The 12337-nt window shown below is 34.2% G+C and overlaps 1 protein-coding gene across 3 annotated transcripts in view; it reads right to left on the minus strand.

Annotated features, from left to right (window-relative positions):
* CSMD3 (CUB and Sushi multiple domains 3) overlaps window positions 1-12337 on the minus strand; it is a 575335-nt gene that overhangs the window by 185771 nt on the left and 377227 nt on the right. For all 3 annotated transcript variants that reach the window (XM_057367689.1, XM_057367683.1, XM_057367675.1), the window contains 4 exons: window positions 8184-8340; window positions 4790-4981; window positions 3898-4024; window positions 3077-3279 (listed from right to left, as the gene is read on the minus strand). In XM_057367689.1, the coding sequence (XP_057223672.1) occupies window positions 3077-3279; window positions 3898-4024; window positions 4790-4981; window positions 8184-8340 (679 nt within the window). The remainder of the gene's footprint in view (window positions 1-3076; window positions 3280-3897; window positions 4025-4789; window positions 4982-8183; window positions 8341-12337) is intronic.

Consider the following 12337-nt stretch of genomic DNA (forward strand, 5'->3'; position numbering starts at 1 on the left):
TATTCCTTAATTCGGCATAAAATAAATAATTTCTTGTCCCTCTAGTCTGGTCTTGTGAGACCCCAGCTGGACTGTGGCATCCAGCTCTGTGGTCCCCAGGACAGAAGGACRTGGACCTGTTGGAATGAGTCCAGAGAAGGCCACCAAGATGACGAGAGGGATGGGGCACCTCTTCTGTGAGGAAAAGCTGAGAGAACCGGTATTGTTCTATCCAGAAAAGAGAAGTCTACAGGTAGTCCTTGTTGTAGACTTACAGTGTCTGAAGGCACCCGACATGAAACATGGAAAGAGACTTTTGACAAGGGCATGTAGTGACAGGACAAGGGGCAAACTGAATAGGTTTTCATTAGATATTAGGAAAAAATTCTTTACTGTGAGGGTGGAGAGGCACTGGAACAGTCTGCCTAGAGAAACTGCAGGTGACCCATAATTGGCAATGCTCAAGGCCAGGTTGGATGGGTAAGCTGGTATACCAGCTCTGAGAAAGCTGTTATAGGGAAAGGTGTCATAGCCCATGGCAAGAGGATCGGAGGGTTGGCACTAGATCATCTTTTAATGTCCCTTCCAACCAAAACCATTCTATGATTCTGTGATTATTTTTTTACAGAAAGGGATTATGAATGCCTAAACCATCAAAATAGTGCTACTGTTTCAGATGCAAATAACCTTTGGGGTTTCGTTTTCAACCAAAAAACAAGGCAAACTAAAGRAAGAAAAAAAGAAAACAGACTAATTCACACAGTGGGAAAGCAAAATATCATAGCAAAAGCCTTTTCCTTCAGATCGTCCAAATTTTACAAAGTTAGTAACAAATTCCATGCCTTTTAAAGGATTGTTTTGGCCCTAGATAGAAACAATTCTAATATTACCTGTTGTAATACTAATTAAATAATAGTTTTCTTTCCACTTTTTATGTAACATTTCAGCTTCTTTAGGCTTTCCCTTCACTCTTCACCGTTCACCCTTGAATTTGGTCAAGGATGCTCTCTCACCTGCCTTTTGTATTACCAGACAATTTTTTTTTTCTGATWATATTGGATGGTTTATAGAGGAATCAAATATAAATTATACTATGTTAACAATGGTGACAATTTTCACTCATGAAATCACAGATGCAAAATTGTATGAGAACAGTTGATAAAATGAAATTTAAAAAAAAAAATAAGTAACTAGTAAGAAATTTAATCCATTTTTTGAAACATTAGAAGAATATTAAAAGAACAAGAATATAACAGAGAAGAAAGAACATTCAAAGACTTAAAAGGGTTTGAACATAAAGTATCCGYTGTCATTGACTAACATTCCTCTTGAGATAAAAGAGCCAATAATCCAGTTAAATACTCTTACCCAATTTCACAAAATGGCAAGAGGAAAGTAAAAGCAGATACCTCCCTTGTGTGAGGTTTCAGTTTGTTAATTACAGTGTAGCTAGAGTATAAAGACACCATCTGTTTCACTCAGACATTACACACTCAAAGAAAGCATATGAATACTTGAAACAACGTTGCAAAGAGTTGTCTGCTTTTCTTCATCTCATCAAATATTTTTGTTTATTGGTTGGTGAAATAATATAGCCATAGAACAACAGTGTTATTAAGATTGTTAGTGCATCAATTTGCACATAACTTTTAAAATACTAACAGGAAAAAAAAAAAAAAATCTCCGTTATTTTACTAAGAATATATACCCAGACTGTGCCACATCAACTATTTGAGAAGGATCATTGTCATTTTGAGTATCTGGACTGAAGAGTAAGAGAACTGCTGAGGCAGTAAAGCTTCATGGATCCTTTAAACTTCATTAGAACTCAACAGACTGCAACAGCATGGGRAAACAAATAAAAAGCCTCTCAGATAAAGCTCTAAAACCTCTTTTCATGTAAATCACTGCAAGTGCATCAGTAGCTGTTTTATAACTTTACTGTCATGCAGCATCCATTYTTCCTTGTAACTCCATTTTTGTTCTGCATCAATTTATTTTTCCACTCAATCTAAATGACTGCCTGAGTAAGTTCAGTGCATAATGGTCTCCCTCTCTGGCTTCAACTTTAAATATAGGAGCATGTATGAGATGTGTAAGGATCTCTCATWCAAGCTCTGGAAGAGGGTAAGGTGGTAAAATGGTGAAAATACCTTGGAGCCAAGGGATTAAAACCTCTTTTCATGGCTTCAAAAATCAGTTGATGGATCAGTAGCGCTCTTTCACTACAAATAAAATATATTTTACTTTGTGCTCTCATTTACATGATTCATTCTTCCTTCAAATTACTGTATGAACACACATGTACTTGTCATACACACAGAAAGAATGAGGGTAGGGGAGAACAAGGGCTAAATCAACTACCAAGCACAGGAAGCACGAGGAGGTAAACAGCGTTAACACTAAGAATCTCTGTGTGAACCCATGTTAGAGACGTTGCTACTGCTACACAGAATGATATTAGACTAGATCTTGCTAATAAAAAAAAATATCAATAAATTTCACTGACCAGATTAAAAAGAAGGTCAAAATGGACCTGGCTCAATGATTTCTTCTGTTTCAGCAATAAAATGTCTAAAGAGATTTAATAACAGTTAGGCAACTGCTTTTATTTGTGTCGTTCTGCTGCCTGTAATGAGATGATATAGCACTGGAAGGCAAAAGGGAGAAGGACATTGCTGTTCCTCTAGAGCTCTTTCCTGTTTCATCCTACACATCTACAACAGGAATGAAACTACCCACAGATGTCTCTGAAAGCAGAAACTCCTACTGATTAGGAAAGTATGGAGCTTTTAAAATGCCTACATCACCTCCTTTGTGAAAAACATCAATCATAATGATCAGCATTGTGGCACTGCCCCAGCTGCCCTTGAAACAAAGCCAAAACTAGTAAAGAACATGATATTTTATTGGTTTTGTTAGTTTGTTTGTTTGTTTAAGATAAAAATATAGCTTAACAACAAATCTTTGTCTGTGCCAATTCTTTCCCTAAAAACATGAGAAATGATGTCACTGATTTCAAGTGTTTCCAGCACTACAATTATCTGTGAGTGAACTATCTTATAAAATAAATTAAAAATTAAATTATTCAACTTACTTGAAAACTGTATGGCGAATCCAGATTTACTGATATAAAAATCTGTGTCAAACTGGATAGTTACTATGTTGAGTGTACTGTGAATGCCTTCAGGAATAAGGGAGCCACTAATTTCTTTGAGCAACATCTCATTCTCAGGTGGACCATCCCAAACTCGAAGAATGTCATGGGATGCCTCAGTATCAAAAGCCAGAAATTGGAGGCTGAAAGAACACCATGATTTCATTGTCAGCTTTCATATTACTCAACAACATAACTTTAACAACAAAATTAAACAAACATAAATGAGCAAATAAATATAACTTCAAAGGGTAATTATCTATAATGTTTCACACATTTATGTTTGAATGCATGAAAGCCCAATACTAAAATTAATTTGAAAGGAAAAAAACTTACAATATTTGAATTTGGCCACCATGAAGGTATTACTTTCGCCATTCAAATAATCTGTTTCTACACAAACTTTTCAGAAACGAGTTTCAGTTTTCCTGTGACAGCATTATAAGTCATATTCCCATCAAAACAAGTTAACTAAAAAGCTAAAATGCAAGTTGAGTTCTTTAGGTTTTTTTGTAATGCAGTCTTTAAAGATTTCTGCTGCCTCTAGCATTTCACAGAATTATAATCAATTTTAAAGCTCAATCTTCTTTAGATAATGCTAATTGAAAAACCAACAATTTCAACACAAAGCTAAAATGTGAAAACCACTGACCTGCATCTTAATTTTTAAGTACAAAATCCCTTTTTTTTCTCCACTCTAGAGATAAGGTTTGTTTATTATAATCAAGAACATTTGTTAAAATTGTAAGATTAATCAGTACCTGACAATATTTCCTGGGTCTACTTCAATCACCCACATGCAACGCAGATTGTTGTCATAGGGAAAAGGATAACCAGGAGATAAGATTCTTCCTGATGACTCTCCTTTAAACCGTCCTCCACATTCAGCTAATAAAAAACAAYATTATGTAATGATCTTCCAGCTAATCATCTGAGCAATCAATTTATACATTTGCTCTTGTTGAACAGGTAGCACAACTAAACTGACCACATGCTGTAATGCTGTAAAAGTATATAAGGACTGCATTTCACCTCTTGCTTCACCTACTCACTAAATCCCAATTTCCTCTAAACTAAGATGAAAAAGAAAGAAAGTTACTATAATATTTAAGTCTTGTCTTCTTTCCACTCCCCTATGGTGAGCACAGAGCCTGTGGGTAGCTGCAAAACTTATGAAGTTGTAGTAATATTGTAAAGAAACAGAAGTGACAAAAATMCAGAATAACCTTATATCTCTACATATGTTAAACTTTTTCTTTAATTTATTTCATATAAATACATGAATTTTTTCTACCTTATTGATATTCACATGTAATTACAAAAAATACTAGTTTTACGATGCCTTCCTGATTAAGCTGTCTTTTTATGTTGATTATTTGCTGACATTAACTAGATTTTCATGTATTAGGACTTTCAGTATGTGCACAAATGTTGGTAATTACTGTATTTTTTAACCTAAAAAGGCCACACCAGTCACATAGACTTAGGTGAGATCTATGCAGAAAGAACTATRAATGCCTTTGTAAACAGATCTGTACACATACAAATCAGATTTTACACAGATCTTACAATCCTTACTTCTTTTTTTTTTTTTTTCCTTTCTCGCTTTCAAGAAATATGTAAAGAAATTGCAAAAATAGGAGAGTTTAATACCAATGCATGATGGTAGAGGATAGTCCCACGCCCTTCTTTCCCCAGTCATACACTTAAGAAGGCTACTTCCATGGAGTGTGTAACCTGGATTGCATCCATAAATTATAGTACTTCCAGCAAAATGACCTTGGTCACTGATCTTATATCCAAACTGTGGCACACCAGGGTCCTCACAATGTGAAAGCTCAAAACCTGTGGGTAGAATAAAATGCTGTAGTTACAAAATCAAATGGATGAATACATTAAGAAAATTCATATTTTCTGCTTTTCAATGGAAGTCAATAATTTTCAAACTACATGTAAYAACATCTTTATGATTTCTTCTCTGTTTTTAAGCAATCGAAGGATAACTGCCTATATCTTTCTTAGAGCATGACCAAGCTGGGTCACAACTTCAATTTTCCTAAGAGTTAAATTAAAGACAGAAAGAAATTCATTATCAATCAGTTTTTAAATGCTATGATAAATTACAAATTGGAAGCTAAAGGGACTGTCCATTTACTTGTGAATAAACKCTTAAAGGTTCATAAAGTCTCAAACAAAACTTAACAGAAGATTTCCCATTGTTTTGCATAGTAATAGCAGCACAATAGCACCTGTGGCACCAAAGAAAAACTGTTATTTACATCAATCCCTACCCTAATTTTGTGTTCAGTAGTTCATTAAAATAAAAACTACATGCAGGAATCAATGACAATGATGATAATAGAGAATTCAAGCCAAACAACCTGGACATTTTTGAGACTTAAGAGATGTGAAGCAAGAAGAAAACAAAATAACATTTGCATTACATGGAAATGGTGGCATACTAACATACAGGGAAATATAAAGTACCACTTAGGAGAAAGATTTTCTATTTCAAAGCAAGTTTTGTGTTAAACTGCAAAGCAASTCAAAACCTCAGTTTGTTCAAAACCAAATAATTTTGCCAATATCATACAGCTTAAAATGTTTGCAGGCAAAAAAAGAGGCAGTATAAGGACTGGTGTTCCTATGCATAGGTAATAAGGGAGGAAAAGAAGGGGTTTCATGTCTGCTTTGCTCAGCAAAGTCATTCCCATAGTGTTTGTCCATCTGGCCAACACTTGGTAGCCTTTCGCAATCTCTCCTCAGATTCTGCATCACTACTCTTTATAAAAAAAAAAAAAAAAAAAAAAAAAAAAAAGTTCTTTGTTTTCTTTTACAGGCAAAATGCTTCATGTGGATAAGGCTGTGTACATAAGGGGGGAAAAGTGTTTAAAATATTGTGTCTTTCCAGTTCTTCCTTCAGGTCATATCATGTGTGATTGAACACATCTCACCTACTGAGGAGCCTCAACAACATGTGAGCTGAATTTTCTCATTCCTAAGCTATGGTCTTAGTACAGCGTGCTTCAGAACCTCTGGAATTCGTTAAAGTGAGTCCCTGATGAAAAACCATTTCTGATAATSCTGGTCTAGACACCAGTTAGAATTTCCTGTCTTCTGAGAAAATGTCTGACCATACTGTAAAAAGAAGTCCAAATCTGCCTTGATCCTTATGATGATGTTCTCCTTTTCAGACAGCCTCCTTACAGACACAACATTAAAGGCAACTTTTCAACTGATCACCTCCCTCTTGAGGGTGAATATTGYCTAACCGTGGGAATTAGCAGCATTTGTGCTGCTGACCAGAGCAGGCAGAGGAAGTGGTGCCTCAGCCAGGGTGTGGTGGGGCAGTTTGTRCAGGAGAACAACACTGAAGGGTGAAGCTTCCATTGGCCCAGTAGTGAGATTTGAAGTCTTCATAACTCAGCAAAGGGGCACTGGTTTTTGACCRTCTGCACAGCTCATCCTACCTGAGCCTCAAGGCAGAATGGTGGGCACTCCTCTGAGCAAAGGCTGCAGCTCCCACAGGGAAGTCTGCACCATCTCTCCTGGCTGATGGATCCACCCAGACAGCTCATACCCAATCTCTCTTCCTCATACCCAATCTCAACGAACCTYCTTCCAGTTTAAGGCCAATACCCTTTGCCCTATTACCACATGGCCCCTCCACCTTTTTTGTAGGCTCCCTTGAGGCACTGGAAGGTCCTATAAGGTCTCCCTAGAGCCTTCCTTTTTCCTGGCTGAACAGCCCCAACTCTCTTCACCTTTCTGCAAAGGAGAGGTGCTCCAGTCCTCTAACCATCTTTGTGGCTTTCATCTAGACTTACTCTTTTCTTCCAGTTCTATCAATATCTACAAAAGAAGATTCATCACTGTTCAGGCTGAGAACTCTTCAGGCTATGAAAGTGTATTCTTATATGAATGTCTCAAAAAGACAGGAAATGCTACTGATCATGTTCAAATGCTGGGCTTGGATGTACTTGTATATATAAGAAAAATTAAATACCTTGGCACCTACATAGTAACACAGCAGTGGAAATCCTATCTTTAATCACAATGCAATCCTATTCTATCACATGCTATTACAGACTATAGTTATGCAACTTTAACCTGAAAAAATAATTACACACTCTTTTATTATTTTGAAACATTTTCCTTTCAGTCTGCAAGAATTATGTTATTTTTTAATTAGAATTAGTTTTAAAAAATATTATTATTATTATTATTCAACTTTTTGAATAAGTGAAAAATTATTGATTTAAGCACAAGGACAAAAAAAAATATGTTGATAGCTGCATTACAGAATTATAACCTTATAACACTGTCCTGCTTGATAAAAATTAATTTTACATGATAATTTAGTGATGATGAAATAATTATACACTAAAAAAGTCATATACACTGCCTGTCAATAGTCATTTTTAAAACCTGGTGCTTGGTAAGTAGATGTATATAGCTGCTTCCACAAGCTCCCTAAGGCAGAGACCAGAAACAGTTTTTCCTCTCCTCATTGTTATAGTTGAAGTCCACATGTAAGTTTTGGAAGGAGCCATTTTTTTATAATTTGGGATCCAAACTGGATTATTCCAAACAATAATCCAAACTCAGAAACAAAAGTAAAGTATTGGAGATGAGCTTTAAGAGGGAGAATTTCCTTTACTTATGCATTAACTTCATGAAGCAATGCTTTTTGGTCGCACATTWTAAACTGCTCACATGCTTCAATATTTTTATGTGCTGAAACAATTGACACACCCTGTTTTTTCTTTTACTTTCCAACATTGAAAAATAACCTCCTAGAAGAAGTACAGTGATTTAAGTACCAGATTAAATAAATGATTGTCAAAGCCAGGTTTCAGTATGCTATGTGCTTTGCATTTTTGAAGTACAACCATGAAAGTATATTTTGATAAGTGATTTGCTGTTAATTTCTTCCATATTTGTCATTCAATTGCATTTTCATCTATTGCATTCCTCATCTTATGAGGAATGATTTTCATTCCTTTAAAAGCATAAATCTATTCCTACTGTTTTCTGAAATACTTACTGGTATACACAAGCTGAAAACCTTCATCAGTGCCCTCCATGTCCGAGTTAAATTCCAACCATAGATGATTTGAAGTACTACTTAGTGTCAGGCCTCTTAATGATGCTCCAGTATATGCACCCAGCAGGTGAGCAGTGTTGTCTTTCCCATCATAGATCTGTAAAAAATGTGAGTTTTACAGTTATGAAGAAAGAAAATAAGATACATTTTATTTACAAAACAATTCTGTACATCAGCATTAAGAGGGAAAACAGCTCTGCCAAGGGAGGCCTATTGCCAGCCATCCCGAATATAATATATATGTACCCAATACACTATTTAGATATACTGCTTGCCTCTCCTGACTTAAATTTGGTGATTTTTCAACTATAGCTTAAAATATATCAATTTCTTTTTTACACAAGAATAGAATTGGGCAGAGGTGCAATATCAGCTCAGCTTTTTTAGCTCTCTGTGTTCTGTCTTTCACTGTCAGTATTGTAATGCGGATCACAACCTATCTGCAAACACCTATAATGTGTATCTGCCTCAAGTCACTGAGATGGCATAACAGAAAATCTCCCATATCCCCAAATTTAGCTTCTTAAATAAACCTGGGGTGGTTTTTTATCGTGTGAATACAGGTTAAAATATAACTATGAAGTAAAAGAAGACTAGGAAATAAATTTAACAACTGCTTCTCCAAGTTGAAAGAGTAATGCAATCTATATGTAAATTGTAGTACAGCATTTTTATTATTTATTTTTTCTTCAAGTGCTGTTTTTTTCCTTCTATCAAAATACTAAATATGTGGAACAATCTCCTAATAATTCACAGGAAATGTCCCTACAAATTTGGCTGCTTTAAAACTCACAAGTTGTTGTATTCCTGTAATTCCTAAAAAACCCCTATAGTTTAATGGTAATTGTTCACTCAAAAATTATTATATGTAGGATTTATTTAGTGACTTCTACAATAACTAAAAAWTTGATTAATTTGGTTTATGAAAAATTTCACTTGCAAACCAATAATTTGACCTGTGAATAATTTTCAAGTTGCAATAAAGGGAAATTATAAAGCCGTATTAAAATATATGGAATTGTCTGTAGTTCTAAATTCTATTATAATTCTATTAATTACAAATGTAATTAAAATTCTCATTATTAGACAGGAATCTTCACCAGAATGAAACAAACAAACAAACAAACAAAAAAAAAAAAAAACGCCAGCAATGGTAGTAAGGCAACAAAGTAAATGTGAACTATTATAACACTTGCTCCCCATTTGACTTACACAACTAAATCCTATTTTTCAGAAATCCTCATGTCTCCAGTAATAACAAGGACTTCACATTTAACAATACACTGAAATAAAACAAGTAAGTGACTACTAGATATCTGCAATGAGTAAATACTTGTACAGCAGTTTAAGATGCACAACAAGATGACTCAGCATAATTCCTTGTTTTTCACTGACACAAGAAAATAAATTCTAATCAAATTTAAATTTGAAAGTCAATGTCCTCATATGGAGCAAAAGTAAGAAATTACAGAAGAAAAAAAAGTGCAATGTATGCATATTAATTAAAAATAATTTCAAAACATATATGTATAGCAGTATTAAAATACATGTCTTTAAAAAAAAAAACTCTTTTAAAACTATACTGAGATCAGTAATCAAGCCATAAAAAAAAACCAAAACAAACAAGCCATAAAAAAAGTAATCAAGCCATAAAAAAACCCCAAAACAAGCACAACTAACCCCAAAGCAAGAAAACCAAAACCAAACAAAAAAACCAAAGATAACCCAGAAAATAATTCACAAATGCCCTTCGTTTTGTTTTACTAACTGAAAGGTAAATTCCCAATTCAGGAGAATTACTACTATCCAGCAGAGATACTTACATCATGACAGACTTAAACAAAACCCAGCTTGAATCCACTTAAAATTAATAATACCCAAGAATTCAGGATTTATTTTTTAAAACTATATTAGAGTAATCAATTTCCTGCTATGTGGATATCACTAATACTTAACCAAGGAAGTTGTTAATAAGTTATAACAACTATTCTCAATGTCTCACCAGAACTTCCAATAAGCCATGCCATGATACAAACTTTTTTTGTGTTAGAATTTCTCCACACACACTTTATTGCCAATTTTGTTAGGTGTCCTATCATATTAAATCTTTTACATTAGCCCACTGACATCTCTCATTAGTTAATATTCATTCTATTTCATGGGCTAASTAGCTGTCGCACTGTATAATATTTTTAAGCCTATATAATTTCTATGAAGGAACGGAATTTAAAGTATCCAACACTTCTGAAACTGATTCATTTGAGTAGGAGAACTGCATTTGGCTGAGGCAGGACTATAATTCATTTGAAAACTAAATTGAATTTTATTCTTTTGGTTGCTGTCATTCAGACATTCAAAGTACCCCTTTTCTTGAGATATTGGGGTCTCCCTTAGGACTATAAATGAATGCATGTTTTGCAGGATAACTCTCAATTTAAATCACATTTTCATTTTTGTGCCACATTTGAGTTAATAAGAAAAAAATGGAAATTTATAGAATAATGTAAATGATACAATTTATCTTGCCAATAGAGTGGWAGCAGACCATTCTGAGATTTACAGAAGCCACATTTTCTTTCTAACCTTGTTAATTTAGGTGGGAGCTAAAGATTTTAATAATTTAGTAACTCAGCTTCATAATTTTTCTGGAAGGCAATATGATGTGAATTAAGGTAGCACGATTAGCTTATTTTTAATATACAAATAAACTTTCTTACAGGCCTTCCCAGCACATCTAGATTTAAGTCATTTGGGTTCTAAAATTAAATCCAAGATTAATCATGATAAAAATATTATTCGATTGGATATAGTTTTCTCAAGGTCATCCTGTAACATTAATTCAAAGATAATTGATTAATGTTTGAATAATGCCTGCATGTGCTGCACCAAACTATTCAGAAAACAGATGTGCATCTTTGTTAGGTGTTTTACAGCCTGATCTTTTACATAATTAATTCATAACGAAAACAAAGTCACGGACTGTTGTTTGCATTTACAGTTAGAGAGCAAATAAAACCTGTTAATCTTTTAAGTGTTTCCATTATCAATGAATTTTAAATGGAAATTAATGCCCTTTTTTCTGATAATTTACTTAACTATACAAAATTTTAGCAAGGGAGTATCATAAATGAATGCATTAAATTTTTGCATTTTAATCGAGCTATTTTTGAGATTTTCCATTGAAACATAAAAGGCATATGGATATGAAGATCTGTTCCTTTATAAAAAGAAGAAATAACATAAAATCAGCAGCTCAGAACTGAGGCTGTCAACACCCTGTCAAATGTATATCACATGTGAATAGAAGCACTAATATAAAGACTGAAAAGGGTCCATATGTTTTGGAWTTTTTTTTTTTTTGTCCCCTAAATGTATTACCTTTTTCTCACTCACATGTTCAGGATGATATTGTTAAAAGTATTATTATTACAAACATGGAGATTCTTAAGAAACAAATTAGCAAAGAAATCCAAAATTCACATCCCTTCAAAATCTTTGCCCAAAATCCTTGAAAACTGAATCATGTGCACGCATTTTAAACCTGGCCCATATATGAGACAATGAACAAATGCAGTAAAATTGAATCCTCTATATTTGGCAGGAGCACAAACAGTGCTGAGCCAARCACAGGAAAGGGAACTCTGAGCTCCAGTTCTGTTTGCTGACACGCTGTTACCTGCCTGTTGCTGCACCGAATGCTTCAGTAAAAGGACAAAGAAATATTGGTTCATCAAAATATCAAAAATAATTCCCAAATCCATTTTTTCCACACAGGCGCAATAACACCTACCACATCAGTGTTCACTCTATATAAAGCCAGGCACATAATCTACTGCAAAAGAGAAAAAAGATCCCCAGAAACGACCAGTGTTCTTTTTCCATCTCAGTCCTTTTCATACCTGGTGTTCCTCCTCTTTTGTATTAGGCTTACTTAATGGAACCTGTCGGCATTTTTTTGAGGTGGCTTGTTTTTTTTTATTTAAACCAGAAAACTACCCAAATGTACTGTGATGCATAGGTACATTTTTATTTATGCTGAAATCTACTGATAATAAAGAAAACAATCATATTAGCCTTGTACAAGCTTCAATTTT

The sequence above is a fragment of the Malurus melanocephalus genome, unplaced genomic scaffold (assembly GCF_030028575.1).
Source record: "Malurus melanocephalus ecotype Western Australia unplaced genomic scaffold, MMel_1.1 scaffold_3, whole genome shotgun sequence".
Lineage (NCBI taxonomy): Eukaryota > Metazoa > Chordata > Aves > Passeriformes > Maluridae > Malurus > Malurus melanocephalus.